This window comes from Anarhichas minor, unplaced genomic scaffold, assembly GCF_050575085.1.
Source record: "Anarhichas minor isolate MPS153535 unplaced genomic scaffold, ASM5057508v1 ptg000261l, whole genome shotgun sequence".
NCBI lineage: Eukaryota > Metazoa > Chordata > Actinopteri > Perciformes > Anarhichadidae > Anarhichas > Anarhichas minor.
This window is the reverse complement of record NW_027466707.1, coordinates 8,345-32,970: the sequence shown is the minus strand read 5'-3', so window position 1 is coordinate 32,970 and position 24,626 is coordinate 8,345. Positions and strand designations below refer to the sequence as shown.

General features: G+C 41.3%; 1 protein-coding gene and 1 long non-coding RNA gene across 2 annotated transcripts in view; both read right to left on the bottom strand.

Annotated features, from left to right (window-relative positions):
* Positions 1 to 14,016, bottom strand: part of LOC142944529 (glypican-1-like) — a 29,624-nt gene extending 15,608 nt beyond the window's left edge. Inside the window, exon 1 of the mRNA XM_076085676.1 lies at positions 13,760 to 14,016. Coding sequence (XP_075941791.1) covers positions 13,760 to 13,910 — 151 coding nt within the window. The 5' untranslated portion in view covers positions 13,911 to 14,016. The remainder of the gene's footprint in view (positions 1 to 13,759) is intronic.
* A 7,019-nt stretch (positions 14,017 to 21,035) lies between these two features.
* On the bottom strand, positions 21,036 to 23,539 carry LOC142944528 (uncharacterized). Its single transcript, XR_012952749.1, has 2 exons — positions 23,332 to 23,539; positions 21,036 to 23,234 (listed from the first exon to the last, which is right to left on the bottom strand). It is a non-coding gene; the product is annotated as an uncharacterized LOC142944528 (long non-coding RNA).
* Positions 23,540 to 24,626: the final 1,087 nt, after the last annotated feature.

Genomic DNA, 24,626 nt, shown 5'->3' with positions numbered 1-24,626 from the left:
CTGACACATTAATTATAATGTTGTTTCGACTTATGGTGTCTTGCTGCTGACTGATAATTGGTATTTCCTCTGCGGCAAATTGAATTTTTAATGTTCATGTTTTTGCTCGACAAGTTGTTTATCTTTGCTTCATGACATGGCGAGCTGACTACACAGATTTTGGTCCAGCAATCACCATGGACTGGAATTTGCTTGCAAAAACATCACACATTTTCTGTAGCTGAGCTCAAGTGAATTGTTTTCGAGTGCAATACACTGACCGTGACGAACTGCCCGATTTAAAATAAAGTCCAGCATCTGTCAATAGGAATGGTTCGTTAGATGATAAGATCTAAATCACTCTCATGTTTTTTTCCTTTAATACAGAGTCAGAGGAGGCAAATTACCTCGTTTAGCACAAAGCTGTATAGATTGGCTCCCTTTAAAACCACACATTATAAATGAGATTTTACTGTTTGGTGTGGATTAAACAAACGAGTTATATCTTAGTGCTCCTCAGAGATAACGCACCTCCTTATCTCGCTCTCCGAAAGAAAGCGCAGCATTTACCAAAATGTTGACGTGTTTCTTTGAAATTCATACTTTTTAGTGAAAAATATTATTGACGCGAAACATTAAAACAAAATGTCAACAGAAAAGACTGGTCTCTGACTAGCTGGCTGTGTTAAACTAAACCTTAGGTATACTGCAGGTAATACGCTTCACTTTACTTCCCAAAAGCTTTTTTTAATCAGGACAGGTTTGGATCCTCAACATCTTACAGTCATTGAGTTTATCTCTTTGTTGAATCATAAACCACTATATATATAATGATATATATAATGAGCTTAAGAGAACACACACACACACACACACACATGTGGCTCTTCTTGTGGCCTTGATTAGGTGGATCAGGGTCACCAGACACACAATTAAGAAGATCAGGTCACTGTATTTCATAAAGCATGCACACCAGTTATTTAAATTATATGTGTAAGCTTTTATCCATGGACACACACACACACACACACACACACACACACGTACTAACACAAAGGTAGACATTTAATGTTACAGACATAATACCCTGAGGCTGTAGGTTACGCTAAAACGAATGTACACACAAGATAATCTCTTATCTTTTTAAAACAAACACACACACAAACACACACCACAGCTTTGAATATGTTCTGTAAAGCCATTAACGTATCAGTTTTTGGTGTTTCATAAACTGTGGATCACTGCAGCTTCAACAAAATGAAGATCCTAATTGATTCCCCGATGTTTTGAATTAATCAAGACAAAAGACTGCCAGACTTTGCAATTATAACTTTAATCATAACAAAGCATCTAAATGGCTGAACTTTGCTGAACTGGTTGAAAGTTGTTTTTGTTTGCACAGTAATGAAAGACTATTTCTGTGCCATGAAAAATACAAGATCAATTTGGTTTTACTTGAGAAACTCAAGCAATGTTTCCAATATCTGGGATTGTCGAGGCATCGAGCAGGTTAAATGAGACGTGTAAATCCAATTACAGTCTCAGCCACAAAAGTGCTCCATCACACATCTAACCTGCACCAACACTGCAGACCAATCTCTCTCAGAGGTCGGACAGTATAGTGCTGAATCAGCGCACTGTAAAGCATAGCCGAAGTCTCTCAAATCACTAGTTTCCAGATGTTAGAACATTGCTCAACGTGTTTCAGCTGCTGACAAAGGAATAAACGTGGAGTTTGACAAACAGCTCTCCTGTAGGGTGGAGCATCGCTGTTGTCCATTTAAAAGAATGAAACAATTCCCCTAAAAGGTAATTCCAGTTCATCACAACATCAGTCACACGTTTCACATTTTCTATCGGAGTTACTGACATCGTGTTCACCAGCTTTATGGTGCAGTGATCTGGAAATTTCGCTAAAATAAGTCAGTTTGTCGATAAGTCAGCAAGAAATACAAGCACTCAGTATTTACGACATATTTTTAAACAAATGTCCACATTAACCAGGCGGTCACTTTGAGTTTCACCTTCAAATAAAATGGTTTAGATTATCTGGCGAAAGAGTTTGGTTTATGTACAACCAGTTTCTTACCCTTTTGGACTGCTATGCAGCAATGTTACTGCGTCCTCAGATCTCAGTAATTACTTTGGTCATAACTGATAGAAATGATGGCAAAAACAACAAAAACAGGACTAACATTGTAATAACACAGAATTATCTGCGCCTATAAAGAGTGCTTGAGTGTGTCTAAATACATGTCATCATCTAATATGTGTTCTGAAGTTATGCTGGCTACAATATGTTGTCTGTAAAATACACTGTGAGGTTGAGCAAACGCTTTGGGGCGAAACATGCTATCATGCTCATAATGACAATGCTAACATGCTGTGATTTAGATGGTACAATGTTTACTATACATCTTATTTTAGCTTGATGCTAACATGCTTACACATGTTTACTGTTGATGGAAAGTTATTACAATTCATTCAGAGGGGGTTGTGGATATCTGCACCACATTCAAGTCAGTTGTTGAGACATTTCACTCAAAAGAAATAAATGTTAACCTGTTAATGGTGCTAGAGGGAAACTCCGGGTATCACCAACATTACCAACATGTCTGTATAAAGGTTCATGGGAATCCAGAGAAATTTCAGTCCAAACCAACATGGCCCTTCCTCGAACTGCACCGCTAGCTAGCTAAAAGTGTATATATAATATGATGGATTGAGTCTGAAATACATTGTTGCTTATAATAATCATCGAAGTCATTCATGGCCAATGTCATTCCATGTCCCATATCGTAGAATATGACTAGACGGACTCACAAACAGACTACCAACGCAACAAGTCACCTTTGCACTTTCTTTTAGGCTCCTTGTTCGATCCAGTCATTTTATTTCCTCTAATGTCATCCACCCATTCCTCCTGTTCTCTGTTCCTCCCTCTCTTCTTCTTCTGCTGAGACGAAAGTTTGTCACGGGAAGTGACCCAGCACTGTGTTACCGCAGTAACAGTCCCGTCTCGTAATAACTGATCTGACCTCTGACCCTTAAAGCTGTAAGGACAGACATATACACACAGTCCAGTGCGCACATACATGATACATGCAGAGCAAAAATATCACACGTTATACTGTGATCACATTACATGTTAAATGTACAGTCATTGTTAGAGGACATAACTACAACTAACACACACACTCACACTCACACTCACACGCTCTGAGTGTGCCCCAGCGCTGGTATGACACACCACATCAAAGCGGCTTATTGCTGAGCAGTAAAAGTGGTGCACTGGTTTGAATTTATTCCCTTCAGTCAGACGTTTATTCACTGCTTCCCTTTCTTAATGAGCGTCTTACAATAACCCCGTCACTTGCTGCGGCAAATTACTGCTACCTAAATGAGGAGCTGATGGGGCCTATGTGTGCACGTGTGTGCATGTGTGTGTGTTTCCGTATCACACTCTCTTAAGGGCACCTGCATGTGATTTAACGTTCCACATGGCCTTCCTCCCAAAGTACACTTTTACCTTTTTACTATCCAACGAAAAGCGGGGGGGGGGGGGGAGGGGCGGGGAGCTGTAATGATGAAAGGGGAGAGAGATGGAGGGATGAGAATGCAATAAAATGGAAATCAAAGGAGAGGGAGAGGCGGGAGAGAGGAGTGACAGATCATCGGTGGAGACTGAAGTGGAAGCAGAGAGGGGGGAAAAAAGGGAATATAAAGCTGTAATCTACTTCTAAGTGTCTAATAAATCTCAAGTTTACATCTTTTCTCTGTGACATTGTGATTTAAAGTCTTTGTTTTGGCTTATTTATTCACAGTTTCTCACAAATGACTGCGTAATTGATAGACACTTCATTGAACACGATTCTCCATCATCACAAAAAAATGACTGACGCTGCAGTTTGTGACGGTTCATCACAATCTTCCCTCAGCAAGCAGAGCTATTCGAGAAATCTGGTCAACATGCAGATCAATGAGCAGTATTTGCATGTTTACCACAAAGAATACTGCCAAAGTCTTTTGTAGATGCAAATTGTACTTCAAGTCAGGGTGAACTGATTTGTCAATATTTTGATGATTAATTCATCTCTTTCTCTTAAACTCTCTTTCAAGCAACAGTGCTAACTCAAATGTGTGTTTTTTTTTCTTTTCTTTGTCTTATGTGATCATGAAATGAATATTTTGAATTCCCACATCCATCTCATGGCGTGTCTGAAAGAAAAGATCCCTATTGTACCTGAACGCATCATGTACTGACACATATGGAAGGCAGCTACTCTGCTCACATGCTGCACAGGCTATATAAATAATCGTTATAGTTGAAGCCTTCATTCAACAACTCTAAAAGTCGACAGCCATGCTAGCAGCTCTGTGAGGCTGTACTTGGGCACCGTGGTGCAGCTATATGCTAACATCAGGATGCTAACATTCTCACAAGAAAATGCCATTTTGAGATATTTCAGTCTGAATCAAAGTAGTGGACACGAGTACTTTTTAAGTGCCACCACTTGTTTTGCTGATTCTTTATACAACGCATTAACCATGGTCAATATATAGGAAATACTGTGTTCATTGTTGCCAATATAGGCATGTTTAATGAGAACAAAACAAACATGCAACACAGAGCAATGAAAAATGTAATTGCTGATGCTATTAAGGTCTTGAGACCAGACTTATAAAAATGAAATAAAAAGGGAATGAAAGGGTGAAAGACGGAGTAAAGAGGCAGAGAGTGGAGGAGAAGGAGGTGTAGGCTACCAGTGTTTTGGGTGAAGCTTTCCTTATTTTATACAATTACTGAACTAGAAATACCCCACCGCGCCACAGTCCAGCCCTGTCTGCTGCCCAGCAAGTGTGTGTGTGTTCACATGGCACCAACTTCACCATATAATACCATAATTCTATGTTATTTCTCGGAGTACTTAAAGGCTCTTAAACTAACTACTACTTTGACTTTCCTTCACTCAGTCAACTGATGTGTGCCACGCTGCGGAGAGTCGGTGTCTGACGGTGCATGTTTGTGCGAGTAGGTGGATAAATCAAGCATCAATCAGCTATCTTTGACTGACGGGATTAGTCCTTGGTTACAGTTGGGCGTAAATAAGGGATTGTGTTGCCCTGTGATTGTGTTGCCCTGTGACTGTTTCTGCAAATGTAAACATGCTGAAGGGTCAAAAAGACAGGAACAAATATGCAAATGACTCAGTGAGATTGTGTGTTATTCCCTCCGTGGCAAGGTCAGTGCATTATAGCTGTCATGCTGTGAGCGGAAAAACTGTTAACACATAGATTAACAGGCTGGGATTAGCAGCAGATTAGACATTAGGCTCTAATCCAAACGCACAGTGCTGGTGGTGGTGGTGGTGACGGTGAGGTGGCAAATAGAGGGGTGGAATATGTGAATGTGTGTGTGTGTGTGTGTGTGAAGTGAGATGAGGGGTAATGGGGGCACATCAGAGGCAGATTCTCCGTCCCTGCTCTTTCTCAGCAGGGAACATTAAATCTCTGTGGTCGGGGGAACATTAGGTCACAGCCCCAGGTCAGCCGTTTCCAGGTCAAGACTTCAATGACAGAACAGTGGAGAAACTGAATGAATGTGGCACTCGCCGCCTGATTAGAGCTGCTGGGAGAACAGACACGGGATTTTGGAGGGAGCTGGACGGAGATGTGATCTGACGTTTGACTAAATTTGAAACTCTCTTGTAGCCTTTGATGTGATACCCTCAAACACCATCTGGATCTCTGTACATCTGTATGCAGTTGTTAAAGAGGGGTTATTATTTAAAACAAGAACTATCTGAAGGTAATTCTTGCAGTTAGAGCAGTTACTATGGTGCTGATTACAAGTACTCCTGGCTACTTTGCCAAATGTTCACTGCAATGAGATTGCATCATTCAAACAAGCTAATATGAGCTGAAATTAATGCAATGTTACCACTGGAAAATATCAAGGTGTTTGGCATCTTCTGTAACTTCAAATTTAGGGTCTGAAACAGGTTTGTAGGCTGCTCGATGTGATCATTCAAAAGGAAAGTTAGGAAAATGCAAAGCAGCTCTTTAAATTTCATCAGGAGCACTTCTTCTTCCGCTTGGAAGTCTATTCACAGAAATTCATTATTATGCCTCCCATGGTGCCTTTGGGCAAGGCTCTGTAAGAACTGTGCTGGATCTACTGCACAAAATGTGATACGTTTTTTAGAAACTCATAGGGACACCCTAGTGTATCGTCAGGATTATAAAGCACAACGCGTCTTCAAAATGTTATGAGCCAAGGAGCCGTTTTTATGCAGTTCGCCACCTCTATCAAATAAAATGATCCGTCACTCCCGATGGCAAACTATCTAATAAAGCAGAAATGCCATAAAAATAACAATAAAGAATAACATGAAATAGCCTCAGGAGGTTCAAATAATACAAAAAATAAAAAAGTGAGAGGAGAACTGGCTGTACGGAGCACAGTAAAGCTCATAGAAACACAAACACAGCATGGAGTTTGGATTTTCGCAGAAACATGTCTAATTATAGGCCTCATATCTGAGACACGCATGAGAAAAACACACTGCGATGGATCCTTTCTTTAGATGCGGCATTTAGTATCACGTTCTCGATTAATTTACACATCTACTGATATCGCAGGGGGCGGTGACCAGCAGCAAAAGAGCTTACACTTGGACTCAGGTAAAAGCTTCAGCATGATCCTTTATTGATCCGGCTTTCATCAGCATTAAAATCCATCATCTTTTCACTCCACTAGCTTGTAACGTGTCACGATCACTGCCCTCCGTTGCTATTGGAAACTGCTGCCAAGTTAGCTTGTAGAGCTGTGACAGATACACCTGCCACAGACGCCCCAATCACACTCAATGAGATCTGCCTCTGATAAGCACCGGTCAGTGATCCTATCAGTGCTCTGGGTGTGTGCATGGTGCATGTGTGGTTGTGACTTCCTTTGTAATGTCACGAGCAAAAACATCCTCTATTCCACGCAAAGCACTGAGTTGCTTTATATTTCCTTCTTCCGAGACCGTTCAAGCTATAAAACAGATAAAAACCCTGCTGGGGTTTGAGGAAAATACTTACAAGCTATGTAATTAGTGGGAATAAATGTAATGTCTCCCCTGGTGGCTGTACAGTAGAGCGAGTCTAATTGACCGTTACATATTCTTGGCTGCTGATTTAATAGAAATTATCATGTGAATACATTATGTTTTATGGTCATTTTCTTTCATTGTTTTTACTTGACAAAGTTGACATAAATTGTGCTTGACTGATTTTCAGCCATTTTCAGTTGCCTCACTTTCAACTGTCTTACTTTGTGTTGCAGTAGCAGCTTGATATCGCCATGAAAACCTTCAATGCATTGATGTTTGACTCATCACACAGCAGTCCTGCAATAAATCCGTACGGTCTGAAACAGTGGTGTTTCAAGCAGGTGGTCCTTTTATTTATTTTCCACCCCATTTATATCAATCAGGGCAGGCTGAATACCAGAAACATCTCTGTGTGTCCTGCAATAAATCCTCCTTCACGACAGAAAGATTTATGTCACCAGAGTTGTATTACACTGCATTAGTTTTAGCTCGTGTGTACCTAATAAACTGGCAACTTAGTGTGTATTTATACAAAACAATTGAAAAGAATCAGTTCATTACACAATGATGAATCAATGTCATGGAAAACTGGACTGATTATGTTTCATCTTATCGGCATTTATTTTGCTGCCAAGACTTGAATTGCAACAATGGATATCAATCCTTGTAATAGCCAATTAATAGGAATCCGGCCGTCGGAGACTTTGTAAAGCCTCGCTACATTCTCTAATACCGCATGTAGATAACCCACTGAGGAGACTGCACTCGTGTCCTTCCCTGAAATTACAAACCACCCATTGCATGACAGCTAATAAGCAGAGCTGCGAGCTGCGAGCTGCAACGCCGAGTGAACGCACTAAGCCGACACATCTCATCCGTTCCCGTCCTGTCGATTCACTGTCATGAGAAGTTATTAAAAATGCTTCAAGTGCAAGTGAAGTTACTACACATCTATATATAGTGTTGCACTATATTACGTAATGAAACTCATCTCATTATTCTTTTTTAGCAGATGTAGATAATGAATGTGTCAATTAAAACACACAGTGAAAATTGAACTATTTGCTGAACATGAATTAATCAGTGATGAATGTAGGGCTGCAAGTAACTTTTATTTTCATTATGAACTATTGTGTTCATAATTGTTTTCCTCAATTATTCAATTAACCAGAATTATTTTGTTAAATTATTCAATTTATCAACTAATTGCTATTTGACTGCATTAATGTAACCTAAATATCAGCTCAGAAACCACCAGTATAACCAGTTCATTTCACTATGTAAATGCCGGTTACACCAATAAATCTTCATCCCACACACACACACACTCACACACACTCACACACACACACGCACACACAGTGTATAGGGCCCCGTGGAGCATATGCATGAAGAGCGTTGACTCATAAAGCAACCAAGCAACCACCGAGTCCACCACATCAGACAAACTGCGCTTCTTTTCATTTGGAAAACAGATGGACGCTCGACTCCCAGAGAGGGGGAGAAAGATGAGAAGAGGAGGACTGGGGGTAGGAGGAGGAGGAGGAGGAAGTAAAAATAGCGGCTGATAAGAAGGAGGAAGTAAACATTCAAAGGGAGGAGGGAGAACAAGGAGGAGAGGTGTGAACCAGAGCGGAGGGAGAGAGAAGCAGAGGTTATCGAGAGACGATGCTGGTTTGTACCACATTGATTTTAGGTGCAAAGATTGATGTTACGGCATTGAACGGTTTGTGCTTTTGCTCCTCCGTTCCTGTTTTTTCCCTCTACCTACCACTCCTTTAATATGTGATCCTCATGGAGACGCAGGAGGGCTGTATGACTCTTACTCTTGCATTCATGACTTTGACTTGATTATATGTTGGCAATGGAGGAACTGAATCTATTGGGCCTTTCCCCACAGTCATTCTGGGTAATAGCTATGGGAGCACCCGAGCCACGATCAGTATCGAACTATCAAACCACTTGTAGCGACACCCATCTCATGTCAATGAAGGAGAGATGACAGGACAGAGCCTCCACCCTTCTTCCTTTTGATCTCCTCTGCTCACTCCCCTCCTCCTCCTCCTCCTCCTCCTCCTCCTCCTCCTCCTCACCTCTATCTCTGTCCGTCTCTCTCTCTCTCTCTCTCTCTCTCTCTCATGTCGCTGGATCAGACATCATGAAAGATTCACAGCTCTGCTTTTAACACATCGAGCCAACCACACCTCCCGTCCTCCTCCGCTCTCTCACAAACACAAGGCAATCCTCCTCTCCTAGATCTGAGCCTGTCTTGGAAAACAATGCAGAGAAGGAAGCAGGAATAAGACAGACAACAAGGAACAGGGGCAGGGATGAGTGCAAAAGTGATAACGAGATTGTGTGTGTGTGTGTGTGTGTGTGTGTGTGTGTGTGTGTGTGTGTGTGGACTGGATATCCGGCGTTCCACTTGGTGGCGTATGCTGTGAGCGCCTGAGTGAGCATGTGATGTGTGACAGATGACGGACAGTATCAATTTCCTCTCTCTCACACACACACACATACATAAACGCTCACACACACACACACACACACACACAAGGGACAGACAGACACAGTGGACAGATATGAGCCGGCATCACCGGATGCTAGAGCAGGTAAACTGGCATAAATTCGCACACACACATTTGTCATGGGCTTTGTAGTATTGCAGTATTCTCACAGGTAAAGTAAACCATAAAAACACACAGAGAGGAAATGCTCTTCGGGCGCTCTTAGGCAGGGAACCTCACAGGTTCTTCATCAGAGCAAAACTATTAGCTGTTTGCTTTTCTCTGACCAGCAGTTTCACCTTAAGGTTCCCAGCAACGTGCGAAACTGACCATTTGCACCTTTAGCTGTGTCGTTATAAAATGCTGCGCACAATTTCTCTCTAAACATTCTTTATATAATTGTAAGTCTGCAACTATGGATCCTTTTCATCATCAATTAACCTATCAATTATTGTTCAAAGTAATCAATGGGTTATTTAGAGCCCAAACTGACATCTTTGTATTGTTTTTCTGTGAAAATATGCGCTTAATTCAGAAGGAAACCTGAGTGATATATTGAATTATTCCTCAGCCTCAGGTACAGTGCATCTAAAGAAAGGGGATTGACATTGTGTGAATGTAAATGAATGGAGGCTCCCTAGCTGACTCAGCATGGTTAAGGTGTCATTGACTGGTAACCGAACCAGTAATGTATCATAATCTACAGGTAACAAATGCTCAATATGAAGGCTACATAACCCACACGGGCGTCCAAACTCACCACCTCCCAATGCAGAATATGAAGCGTGCAGGACACAAAGTCTCTCTCTGTCCTGTGTCATACGATCACATGGGTGTGTGCTGCTCTGCATGGACAATGCATGTGTGAATGAAAGTAAGTGTCTTCCCTGGAGAAGGTATTGGCTTTCACTGACTTTTAAACACACAAACATACATTCACACACATGCACACACACACACACACACACACACACACACACACACACACTATAGGAGGAGCTAGTCTTTAACTATTGACCAGGTACAATGTGAGTGAGCTAAAAACGCTCGCAGGCACAAAGACAGACGGGTAGACAGCAGGAAAGACGACTTCCATTCACATGGTGTTAAACCTACGGGACAAAAGGTGTGAGAAGAATAGAGGCTTTTTCCTAAACTCTGCGCAGGAATTAAGAGCATCGGCTTGTCAAATTCCACACTGTTTACTTTGGTGTCATGCTATTTATCATATCCACTGACAGATAAAGATCTCACAACCTGTTTACACCTGGCAATAATGTGCATTTCATATCCAGACTGTCTTCTGCATACCTGGCATTATATTGTGTTTCATTCCTTCTTTCCTTTGCAATTGGCTACAAGTATACTGAGATCCTACACTTCCTTTTTGAATCTGCGAGCAAATTTCTAGCTACTATGTTTTACTAGTTGGTAGTAGTAAAAGTAGTCCGAGTAGTAGTAGTAGTAGTAGTAGAAGGTGACAGTTGCCAAAATTCACCTGCAAAAATCAAAATTTATGAAAAATACCCTCACCTAACAACTTTCTGCCCACAATTTTGTCATGTATTACTAATTTTCAAAGCACTTTTGTTTGACATTGAATCACTTATCCGTGAGGCTGTTTGAATGAAAGTTTGTCATTTTCGTTGTGGAAAAACTACTGTTTTGGTAATGAGATGCAGGTATTGGTATCAAAAGATTCCAAATCAATAGCCATCCCTAAGTATTATCCTGTATATTCAGGGATTTGTCTCCCAGTGGAGTGAGTAAAAACAAGTAACCTTCCGCTATTGTGCTCTGCAGGTAATGCTAATCATGAACTCCTCTTGACTGGCAACAGCTGGATCTTGTCCCAAATCATTAATAACAGATTGATCCTCCGAAGACGAGCCTGCATGAACAGGACGGACTGAAAAATCTATATGTATGTTTCCAGTGCTGAGGGATCAAAGATACATCTAGAAATCAAGCAAGCCTGAATGTTTTGCTTTAATATAACTATTTTTGCTTCTAATGTTGATTTTTCACTGATTTGACACATAATTTCCCTTCAGTAAAACATTCTTATGTGTTTATTCTATTAATATATCTATTAATATATATAACTTTATTAAGCTTACCCTGTGTCAATAGTGCAGGCAGGACAGACCACTTATGATTTACAAAATCACACAGTCATTAAAGTAAATAAAATGAGTCTTGTGATGATTTTGTAACTAACTTACTGATTATTTTAACTACACAGTCTTAGATTTAAAAAAAAGACATTACAGATCAGTTATCCTTAAAAAAACATAGAGTTGTGAATGGAAACTATGTACTTCTGAGCACTTCTTTTTACCACTGCATGTTAGCAAAAATAAGGTGGGTGAAGATGCAAAAACTATAACAATGAAGTTGCATCTTCCAAACAAAGGTGCAGAAAAGGCATCCAAATGAACGAATCAGCATTTCAGGTGCAAACATGAGCCGGTTGCACCAAATGGTATAGTTTGTGTGAGGAACCCTGCTCGACGCTAACACCCTCCAGAGTGACACTGACACAGGAGTGCAGGGGAGTCTGTTTCTCCCTGAGCGGGGAAGAAAAAAAAGCTAAATTTACCAACCTTGGGTCTCTGGGATGAGAAAGATTGAAGAGGCCCGGTTCCTATCTGGTTGTCAGTTTTGTAATGGGTTCTGGGAAGGAGGAAGTCTTGCTCAAACAACTAGAGCAGATCAAGGTCCAAGTGACTGAAGCATTGTGTTTTTCATCTGTCAATAAAAGATGAGTTTTTAATGGAAAGGGAGGGAGGGAGTCGTGTCGGGTTTGACTGAGACCTTGAGTGACTCACTTGCTCGGTCTCTGTTAACCCACCTCACTGTCTGTCTCTTTTTCTGTCTGTTTCTGTCTCCACTTTTCTTTGGCTCAATCTTGTCTTGTTTCTTGGTCTCTATTTCAAACACACACACACACACACACAAACACACACATCCAATATTAATAACTCATCGGCACACATGACTATTTTCATTGACACAACAGGAAATGACCTTCAGATCATACACGCTGTGTACATACACACGCCTCAGTCTCACCTCTCTTTCATCTCCTCCTGTACCTCTTTAGGTGAAACAAAGGAAGAGACAGAGAGTCAGACCGTTGCCTTAAAGGGGGAAACAACTCCATTTCCACAAATCCCATCTGCACTTTCCTCAAGGCCGTGACAATTTAATCAGTATGTGTGAAGAGTGGCGACCAGAGAGATGAGCTACGGACGTCTGGTAGACTGACTGACTGAGGGTTGAGCTGATTGATTAATTGACTGGCTGTCTGACTGAGAAGGGTGCCACGATGAAACAAAAGAATAGAAAAACAATCCCAAATCTTACTGTTTCCAACTTTGTGACAGCAGGTTATGCTGCGAGCCTGCTGAGCGGTGCTTTTTAGTATTAAATGAAATTATTAGTTTCTGCAAATGGGAAAAAAAACAGGCCATTTCAGCATCTATTGAGTCCCACATACGCACACATAGACACATACACACCCCACGCCTGCAGTCCAGAGCAGAGCAGACAATGAAAAATGCCCCAGAACACATTATTCTGGTTTAACATGGAGTTACAGTAGACAACAGCAGAAAGCAAATCCATATTCTCCTCTTTTGTTTATATGAAAATCTGTTCACACCTACAGTGCAAACAACCATAAATGCCCTGAAAAGACCACAACAGCTCCACAAGGCACATTACTCACACCCACCCATCTGCAACCCTGACTTCAGCAGACAATGAAAATGCCCCCAGAAAGCACTGGGATGTGCAGGAGAGCATCGGCTGGGAGACACCTCACTTAGGATGGGTGCATTGCTCAGTGAGGGAAATGGGGAAAAGAGAGAGGGTGTATAAAGACAATGCCACAATAAGAGGCATAAACTGAGATGTAGCCTAATATAATCACACCTGCCTTTTGCAACGATGAAACATGTTATTAATGCAATTTAAAACTTGGCCAAGCAAGCATTTACACTGTTGCCATATAGGAGATACAAAACCCCACGATGTCCGAGAAAAGTCATCGAACATTATATCATAACATCCTGTTATATTTGAGCGAGCCAGCTATTTCCTGTTTTCATCATAATTATAAAGACTGATTTAATAAGTGATGCGAAGTGAAAGATCTCCACAAGAACTCACCGGAGATCTCTGTCTGGGGGACCTCCACTAGAGTGAACCCTTTCCCGGTGTAGAACTGCCGCAGGTCGGTGCAGCTCCTGTCCGCCCCGGCCACCGGGCCCGGTGCCGCAGACAAACACAGCAAGACACAGAGAAGCACCGGGAGACGCATCTTCTGAAGTGTAGTCCCTTTTTTCTTTTTTTTCTTTGCTCACAATCAGTCCGAAAATCCGGAAGATTTGTGGTCCGAGTGAATCTAGCAGGAGTTCTTAGGAGACCCCCTGTCTTCTGTGTTGCTTTTTATATATTGTTAAGAGTTTTAAGTCTGTCAGGAGAAGCAGTGTCCTCCGTCCAAACTGCACAGAGCTCCGGTTAACTAACGCACGGACCAACCTGGCGAGAGAGAGAAAAAAAAGGCACCCGTGGCGGGCAAGTCCTGTGTGTTTCTGCGGGAGAAGAGGTGCGACGCGCGGTTGTAGGTGTCAGGTACACCCCGCTCCTCCTCCTCCTCCTCCTCCTCCTCCTCCTCCTCCTCCTCCTCTTCTACAGCGCTGCTGGCTGTGAGATGCAGAGGTGTCAGAGACAAAAGAGAGAGGAAAGGAGAGAGAGAGGGTGTGTGTGTGCCAGCAGGTGTCGCTTAGTCAAAGCGGTGCAGATCGACCACGCGTAGACCACCGGTTCATGATTATGGGAATCAGCCCGTTTAGAGGGAACAATAGAGCAAAAGCCGGTACTTAATTGAGGTTTCAGACAGGAGAAGAACTGTGCGGTAAATCTCTCGTTCCAGTCTTTGGGACAATGAAATGAGATGGTGTCTCTCTCTCTCTCTCTCTCTCTCTCTCTCTCTCTCTCTCTCTCTCTCTCTCTCTCTTTCTCTCTTTGTGTGTGAATATCAGTGCGTGTCCTCTGCTGCAAGGACCAGGGCCTAAACAGCGCCACCTGCAGGTCCTGTTATTAGGGGGAAGGCGTAAGAGAGGTGTTCCAGGGAAATCCCCATCAAAATTGTATAATATTTATTCTCATTAATTGAAAATGACAGAGTAGGCTACACACTGGTTTCATTATTCCTACACACAGTCCTCAAAAATCAAGGCTGAAAATTAGAATAAATCACAAATATAGAAAAAGTTTTCCATTGTATGAAATCAAATGGGGATCCATGTTTTGAATCCCAAGTAGCTTCAGTATTCTTTGCATGAAAAACTCTTCAGCCAGAGCAATGTGTGCGAATGCAAGTTATTTTGATTGAAAATAAATGATAAAACCTTTATGATTTGCTTACATTTTAGTTTTAAAAAATACAGCATGTTGTATTGACCCTAAAATCACGAGAAGCTCTCAAATCTGTTGTCTATTCTGATTCATTTTACGCTAATTAAACATACAATCAACCAATTAAAAATTTTAAAAATGGTGTAGGTACTTTCCATGGAAAATATTTTCTGTACTACAATTAAATAAAATCAAATATTAAAAGTACAGGGGATGAAATAGAATAATGCATATTACAACGTCACTGTCGGGGTAACAGTCTCATGTAAACATTTTTTGAAGTGATTTAAAAGTTGAGTTTGTAAGCTAAAGGGCTCCAGACTGAGTTATTCTTCAACCTTAGTCGGCCTGCAGCATTGGAACATCAGTCAAAGCTTTCACCACGCTTAAACAATGATATCGAGGTCTGGATTTGAGGTTCAAGGTCACCCTTTCTTCTGCAAGTAAATATATGAAAAGGGAAAGAAAGAAAAGAAAAATATTTGTTTTATAACAAAACCACCTGACACACACAAACACACACAAAGCTGTAGACACGCTGTGTATCCCTGCAGGGAAACCAGCGTCTGGTGAGGATTCAGTGCCTTCCTCTGGCAGTGTTGATGGACGTGACCGATGAGCTGTCAGCCGCTCCCCAATCTTCCTACATCCTCCCCATCAGCAGGGAAAGGTCACAGGCAGTCCTGAAATCTGACTCACACCTCAGAAATGCAGCGGAAATTAAATCAATTGTAGGTGAAGTGAAATCCACAAAAGGGTTTAAAATGCGCCCTAATTACTTTTAAATTGGATGTGGCAAAAGAGAGTGAAGGCAACAGTGAGCACTGCTAATGCTTCAGGCACAAGGTTAAGGCATGTTAATTAATAATAACAAATGCTGAACATTAGGAAACTCGGTGTACTGTACCACAGTCTTTACTTCTTTGTCACAATATTCTTGTTAGAAACTCTGATCGCGAGGAACTATGTAACGCTCAAGACAGTAAAAACGCTGCTGAACCAAACCAGTTTGGTTTTGAAGAACTTGATTGGCCTGCTGAGAGGTAGTGCAGTGTAAACTGAACCCAATAGATAAACCAAGAATTTTAAAAAACCTTGTTGTAGTCAAGACAGAACTAAAATATCCTTCTTTTGCAGCATACTGGACAATACATCTTTTTTTTCTACAGCAAACATTTTGACTTGTCATAGCAGGAAAAGCAGAGGTGTCATTGATAACACCAGCAGTGGCTCTGTAGGATTTAGGTGTCCCACTAAGCCCTAATCATGTGTCGGTGGGCCAGCATGCAAAATACCAGGACTCTGAAACAGAGGAAGCTAAACATAGAACATCATTCATTTTATTATTTTCACCTGTGCATTTCCTGCGACGTGTGAGAAAAAGGTCCATGGTGCACTCGGCTGGTCCTCGTCAACTCGTTTAAGTCAGGAACGTTCACATGACCCCTCTGTGTATCATGGAATTAACTAAAGACCACTTCGTTGGCTGTTTGAGGACAACTTCCAGGTCAAATACACCATTTCTTTTTTGGCTGGAATATCTAATTTTAGAACAACAGGTTCAGCCACATCTTTAGGTCACACCTTCATGGGCCAGCTCATTCAAAGAGAACTAGAGCCCCACACATAATCCCACACATGCTCCCCTCCATACACACCTATGGAGTGTGAGGGCAAGTGTTAATCCAGCCAATGATTTATTGCCTTTGGCAGGCTACGTGCCTCTGGGATTAATGTGTTACAAGAGATTGGCACATATACCAGCCACTTTAGCCTTCAGGGAGAAAGACGTTTTATATCAGTTCTCAGTGAGTAACATGTCAAATAACAGCGTCTCTCTCAGACTGCACCTGTCTTCATGGCATCTTCCTGTCGTGGAAATGTATTGATGTAGCCAGATTTTGGACGAGGATATTTTTACGAGACAGCCACATTGGTATTGTTCTCACCTTGTGAGTCGGTGTGTGTGTGTGTGTGTGTGTGTGTGTCATCATGGTAAAATATAGTCCTGTAGACACCCACAGCAGCAGGAACTACCACAGAGGAGGTTACTTTGCCAGGTTTCTGTCTGTCTGTCAGATAACATCCCAACTGGCATCTTGTCAGAGACATGCAGGTTAGCTCAGTTGAGGACTTAAGGATTCTAAATTACCCGTAGGCCTGTAGGCGTGAAGGTGAGCGTCAATGGTTGTCCGTCGCCATGTGCCCTGCGATAGTCGGGCCACCTGTCCAGGGTGTACCCTGCCTTCGAACAGTGTCAGGTGAGATCGGCTACCCCCCTATACCACCCTGAATAGGATAAGCAGTTCGGATAATGGTTGGATGAGTGGGTAATCCAGCATGAGTCAAGGAAAAGGTTATTGAGCTCCGCGTCAACAAAAACCAAAGATGTCACAACTGGAAACTTGTTTGAACTCATATGAGACAAATATTCAGTTCGTTAATTCATGCAACAATGTGGATACTGTCTGTGGACGAGTCAAGTGTTACCTTTCCTTTTTGGCACCACAGGACTTCACTGTGGGCCGCTCAGCCGACGTTGTCAAAATGTTGTTAGTGTAGGAAACCGGTCTTGACAAACTATAACCCTGTTGTGCTCAGACCTATAGCAAGAACATTCCCTCCAAACGGAGTCTCTATCTCTGCTGAAGACTTTATATGAGGCAAGTCAAGCCAGGTCATTGACTCTCACTTCCATTAACTACATGACTGAGTTTCATCGGCTTAGCTCAGTCTTTTTTAAACTCGGCATCAATCTTGTTTTCTTCTATTTTCTCTTCATCTGAACTTCCTGCACTCTTTCATCTGCCCCTAACTAAGCCCACACACTGTAGAGTAGAACGTTTTAATACTTTAATACTTTTCAAGTCTATTCCCTGTTCGCCATCTTTGCACCTTGCTCTCCACACACACTTGGCCTTTTATGATTTTTTTTTTTTATCATGCAGATACATTTAAGGGCTCATGCGTTTCCAGGTCCATGCTTGAGAAGCAGCAGAGCATGAAGATGCCAGGGAGAAAAAATAATGAAAGACAAGACAGCTTAGCCTGCTATGACCTGTAATGTGTTGCACTGAAGTGTTTTTCTGTTCGACTCATTCTCCCTTCAAGTCTGTGAGACAGACATTTCCTTCTCAGAAGATTTTAAACCATTGGCACTCTTGACTCCCATGTCAATCATTCTTGGTAGCAATAAATCATATATGATGACATTTTAATAGCTCACCTTGCAAACTTGATCCCAACTGTTTGTTAATTAAGATAATATCTCTGAGCATGGGAGAGAACGACTGGCTGGCATCCAGATCATTGTCAACCTGCTTCAAACTTAAAAAGCGCATGAAGTTAATGCTGAAGGCCAGAGTCAGTTAACATTAGCGTAAAACGTAAGGGAACGGACGAGGGAGGAGCTGGTGATGAGGCTGTTTGGTCCAAACGGAAATATCTCAACGACGTGTACGAACAAATCTTCAACACAGAAACTTCCAACTGAACTGACTTTACTGAATCAGGGCAGCGTGAATCATGCTCATTTTAAGGTTCATGCTTGTATTTTGGGTTTCTTCTAAAACATGTTGAAATGTTTTAATGTTAAAAAACACATTGTTTTTTGGTACTGTATGTACCTGTATTCACCCTCTGTCGGAAACGCTCTTTTTTAGCACCAGTCTCTCCAAGCCCCAAACAGTGAATGCCCCAGAGTTTATCGTGATGTTTTAACTCTGTTGTAAATAGTCAGATGCTGAGCTGTTAACCCTTATTAACAATGCTTGTGCAGGCTAGTTTTGTACTGAACTTAACGCAGTGGATTGGACCAGCAACAGAACAGTGTACTTGATTATGTTAAGGCAACAAAAGTACTTTGTACACATGGGACACAAACAGCAGTCTCCTGGGTCTCTATCCATCACCCCAACCTCCTACCTATGCAGACTTCAGTGGACTCATTTGAAACTTCTTTCTTCTACGTCAAAATCTGAATAAACTTAAATCACAATGCCGTATCACTGTGTGGGAACATTTTAGGAGACAGGGCTGATGCTGGATGTGTAAAGAGGCAACTTTGCTCACTCAAAAGGTGATAATATGCCCAAACATTTAAAAACAAATCTGTAGTTGCTGGTTTTCCTGGAAACAATTAGTGGTTTAGACTGGAGCATACAAGGAACGATTGGGAAACTATGGGCGTGTTAAGGGTAGTTAGATGATTCAGGGCTCTCCTTTCACACAGAAACTAACTGATGTGTCAGCAAGACACTTGATCTCTGATTGCTTCAGCAGAGCTGCTCTATGTTGGCATCATAGACTGTGGATAAGGAGGCTGCCAACCACTGTGGAGCTGATCATCTTTCAGGGTTAAATAAGTCCTAAAAACCTGATCCACAATTATTGCCACACCACTGCCTTACAGATTCCATCAGCAGTCATTGACATTCAAGGGTCATTTATTAACCCAGAAGCTTAAGAAAACAATTGGCTTTTCACAGTCACAATAAAGTAATTAAAAGATTTGAACACCTGAGGGATAAGAGATCCAAGGTTGGCTAGTACAGTTTATTCCACTTACTTATTGAAAGGTAAAAGAGCTTGTTCTTCAGTATAAAGAAGTACCGACACATAACTTGAACTATACTTGATTCGAGCAAATCGGAAAAAAAAATGCTGTCCAGTGCAGGGCATGCATTTCCTAATTTGACATTTACAGTTTTGTCATAGCCTTAAAAATGTATTATAAATCCAGCTGTGTAGTTTTGTGTTTTCCCGGGGGATCACCATACCGTAGAAAGCCTCTGGTCATATTTCTATAGCTTCAAACTGCTATAAAACCATGCGGAGCTGCAACATGTACACAATGAGTAATCTGATAATGTGTGTGAAGGCGGCAAACACTGGCGAGGATAGGATCATAAATATGATTTAAATAGCACACACCTCAATTCTAACCCTTGGGCAGGGTTAAAATAATCAGAGGGTTAGGGTTAGGGTTAGGGTTAGGGTTATTAGTGCTGGCGCAGAGGAAGGATATTATTCAGCAGAGCAAAGCTCAACAGCTTGTTGAAACAACATCCTGCAAATCTCCTGTCTCGCTCCTTATCTCTGTCATGAACTCTGATGCGTCCCTCTTCACCTCTCCTCCTGCCTGTTGTCTACCTCTCAGTATGTACTGTATGTTCTTACTGTATGTTCAGGGATGTGCAGAGTATACTGGTGCAGGATTGGTGCAAGTTTGCTTCCAAGTAGTTAATCAATACAGCACAGCAAAAAGACAAAGCAACAACAATGATCAAAAAAATTTAAGTATTACATTTAAATACATCTTGAAACTATTTTTTTTTACCCTGAAACAGAAGGTATGGGTGGGACGAGATTGTGCCAACATCAGGATGAGTAATGGGAACGCTCCTCCTTCTCGCAGTCTTTCTCCTTCTTGCTCTCTTTCTCTCTCTCTGTCTTCCTCTCCGTAGAAATTTGCATTCAATGATGTCTTTATTTCCCATCATCCCCTGGCAGGTTCCCTCTGCCAACCAAGCGATCTGTGCCAGCGTCCTGACCATGCCAATCCAATCACAGTAATCTGTCAAAGGGCCAGAGGCCAGAGAGCTGCAGCTGCGTTATATGTACTCAGGCTGTAATGGCACCAAACCGTTATATGATTCAAAACATGTTTGCCACTCAGAAATGCTCTGATCGTAGAAGACACTGTAAAAAAAAAAAAATGTATACATATTTGAAAGTCTTTATTTTATCTAAAGATTTTTCACAACCATATCTTTAATTTGAAGTATGAAACCTATATTTACAGCAACACGTTTTAATTTTAACCACACTGTTAACTCCACGAGGACCACTACTCCATGTCATATTTTATTTTCAATCATATACAATTTTTCAATTAAAGAAGTTTCGTGTTATCATTAGTATTATTTACAAATCATGTTTTCCATTTTACACCTGATTTCAGTCCTATTTGCGGCTCATCTTACACTAAGACCGTCACACAACATATAAAAGACAAAGTCCAGTATGTATTTGAAAACAATTTATTACTGATGATATTAAGCTGAAGATGAATGACACAGCAGAGTAGCAGGACACAATGTAATACAGCAGGTTTATTTCTGTTTCACACGAGAGTCACTGGTTAAGTCAAATTAAATGAGCACAGTGGTTTTCAGCGCGTGGGGAGAGAAACCATACTGCTGTAGCTAACTGGCTGTTTGTTGCATCCTGGTGTTCCTGCATACTGCTACAACAACATTAAGATTTCTACACAAAAAAAACCCTGTTAAACCATGACAAAGTACATTTAATTAAATCTTTTTGACAATGACACACAGCACAGCTGTATTTCTGTTAACATTTCCCAAACTCAAATATGTCTGTGAATAGCCCATCCGGTGTTTCGTTCATTCAGGTCGCATAGGAAGAGCTGTGAGAGATGAAGGGGTGGGATCAAATCCAAAATCTCATCTCATTTGGGTATGACGTTTAAATATGAATCAAATAATAGCACACTTGTTTGACAAATATCGGTGTAAGAGCATCGCGCTAGCTAACACGGTATTTGGGCTCACTGCCAGATAACTCACACATGTCGGCTATATTTATGTCGTCTCAACTGTCAGTCACATTTCTTCGGCAAAATAATAGATTTATATGAGAATTCTGCGATATTCAAAGGACAATGTGAGAAGATTCCGAGGAGAAAGTCAGTCACAATCAGACAGAAATGCACAGTGTCCTTCAGCGGGTTCATTTGCTCCATTTCGAGTGTATTAATCAGTATTCCAGTTGTCCGTCCTGCTGTGCAGTTTGGGGGGTTTGAGATTCAACAGCGAGGCGGGAGGACTTTATAGCCATAATTAACATGAATTACAGTTAATTCACATGTTTGGATCCGGGCTCTCCTGATACTACACCTCTTGTCTACATTGGATACAGAGACAAGCTCATAACACATGTATCACACATGCCATAAATATGCAGTGTTTTGTTGGATGCCTTAAATATTATCATTGTATTAATACATTTGGAGACCATGTCAGCTTGGGAAATCACTGACAGTTCAGCCAGATAATTGTGTCTTGTTGCTGTTACATGTGGTCCATACTTAGTTTTCTCATGTATAAGGTGCATTTTATTGTTTATGATACTTTTATTTATAACGGAGCTCTCTGCCGAGGATGGCCGGGGCAGTGAAATTGAAGTTGAAATGGAAGCTGTTACATCCCTCCCTCTGGTGCTTCTACAACTGCACGCTGTGCAGCTTAAGAAGAAAACAACGTTAACTCAGTTTTCCCTCAACTAATATAAAAGGTGGTATATTTGAAGAAACGGTTTCTTAGGAGAGATCTCCACTACTAAAGAGTCATTTTTTGAGGAATTAAAATGTTGAGCAAGTGCTACACAGTTAAATCTCTCAGCATATTTGCTGCAGAAATAAAAAAAATGAAAAATCGCCAGCTTGCATGAGCAAACGTTTTGTTGTTTATGTGGAAAAAGTGCCGGATGGGCTTCAAGCTGCACAGACCTACAGGCCAAACTGTCCAATTCGTCATTATGCTACATGGCCATCTGTAAGTGGTCTGAAGTGTCGCATAATAGATTGTTTTGGCCATCGAGTGCTGAGTTCTCTTCAAAATGAATACGTCCTCAGGAGGCCTTCAGCTTAAACCATAGCTGTCATGTATCTTAATCTCTGTGAGGGACACACAATGTCAAACTAAACAAAACACACCTAAACGTCTAAGTCAATCTGGTCAATTCTATATTATTCTCTATTTACACTTCAAGCCGTTGTTATCTATAGAAATTCTTTATATAAATATATAATATAGATATATTTGTATTTACATCTCTTTTCAAAAAAAAGTCAGTAGTGCTGTGCAGTCTATCCTATCAGAGTTAAATACACGTAGACAAACACGTGTGGAGGTCAGTACAGGTAACATAGAAATGCATGCAGTGCACCTGCAACTGTGATGAATCGACAGCTCGTCCCACCCAAAACAAAAACAATCAGAGTGGTTGACCTGTACTTACAGGAATTACAAATACTCAACTTCACCACAGAGCTCTCGTGGTTGTCTCTTAGTCTTTTTGTCTCTGTAAGACCGTCTCTCCATCATCAGCGGTGTTCCCATAACGACAGCAGTAGCAGCAGCAGGGTCGCCAGGGTCAGAGGTTCAACAGACGACGTGTGGGCCGAGCCTCGAACAACCACCTAACAGAGAGCGTGCGATGATGTTATATGACAAGAATAACAAGAGGAGGAGGGGAAGGAGAGAATGGATGTGAAAGGAGGGACAGCCATGACCTACCTGTGGAGGTGAGAGGTGGTGAGGAGGGACGGGCCGAGGAGGAGGAGGAGGAGGAGCCATGTCCTTTGTTACTGGACTACGACCGCTGGACGTATCGCCTGTCTGGTCACCTGAACAGATGCAGTGAAAGTACATAACAGCATGAGTACACAAGTACTGTCCTATCAGACGAGCTTACGTCCCCTTCATCAGCACTGCCTGTCCTTGTTATTTAATGTTTTCATGAGACATAATGATCCTGGAATATCCACGTCAGCCTCTCTCTCTCTCTTTAATTTACTGTAGCATTATTCATCATTTTCAGCTATCGATTTAGACTTTTCTGCTCACTTACTAACTAGATTTCACACATTCTTAATAACAGCCAGTAGTGTTAGTTTGTTACAACTGACTCATATTGATTAGAAGTGCGTCCTATGCAGTTAGCTCACCATAGCTGGTAGTTAATTGGTTATACTTAAAATGCATGGGCTCATATAGTATAAATTCAGATTTCTTATAATTCATTTAAATATTTTTTTTCCATTTACTTGTATTATCGTTGGTTTTTAAGTTCAAAGCTCTGAGTGCACTACAAGTAGAGTACATAATCCAAAACAAAGTATGTTTTATACCACATGAGGATAGGAAAAAGGCAGTACTTAATTAATCTAATTTTACAAGCAATCAGCGCATTTCATTGAAAAGATCAATTAAATGAACCCAAACAAGTTTAGGGCTTTGCAATCATTTTGAAGAATCTAGTTTATCTAGTATCCCTATGAATAAATGAATCCATAAATCAACAGTCTGAGTCAAGGTTTGTGGAAGTAATTTCTGGTTCTGTTTTTAGTCTCATGATTGCACAACATCTTGCATTATTTATGGCTGTTTTTGTTGTTGTTTAGACCTGAAAGATTTATGAATTTCAACCTACCGATCCGCAGCTTTGTACAAATACTGTCTTACAAAAACACACACACACACACACACACACACACACACACACAGATGTGTGAAATGTTGCTTCATTTAATGGGCATACGGCCGGACTTCACCAGCTGCTTTGACGCTTTCATATGCATGTATGTAGGTGTGTGTGTGTGTGTTTCTGTGCGTGTGTGTGTGTGTGTGTGTGTGTGTGTGTGTGTGTGTGTGTCTATGTGTGTTGGCAGTACTCCAGCATTTCGTGGGAGGAACTCAGGTAAATGAGGGATTAGGACAAGAGGGAGTCAGACTGTGCTGGCGGCTAAATGCACACACACACACACACACACACATATCACCCAGATACATTCTCATACTCACCTGCTCTG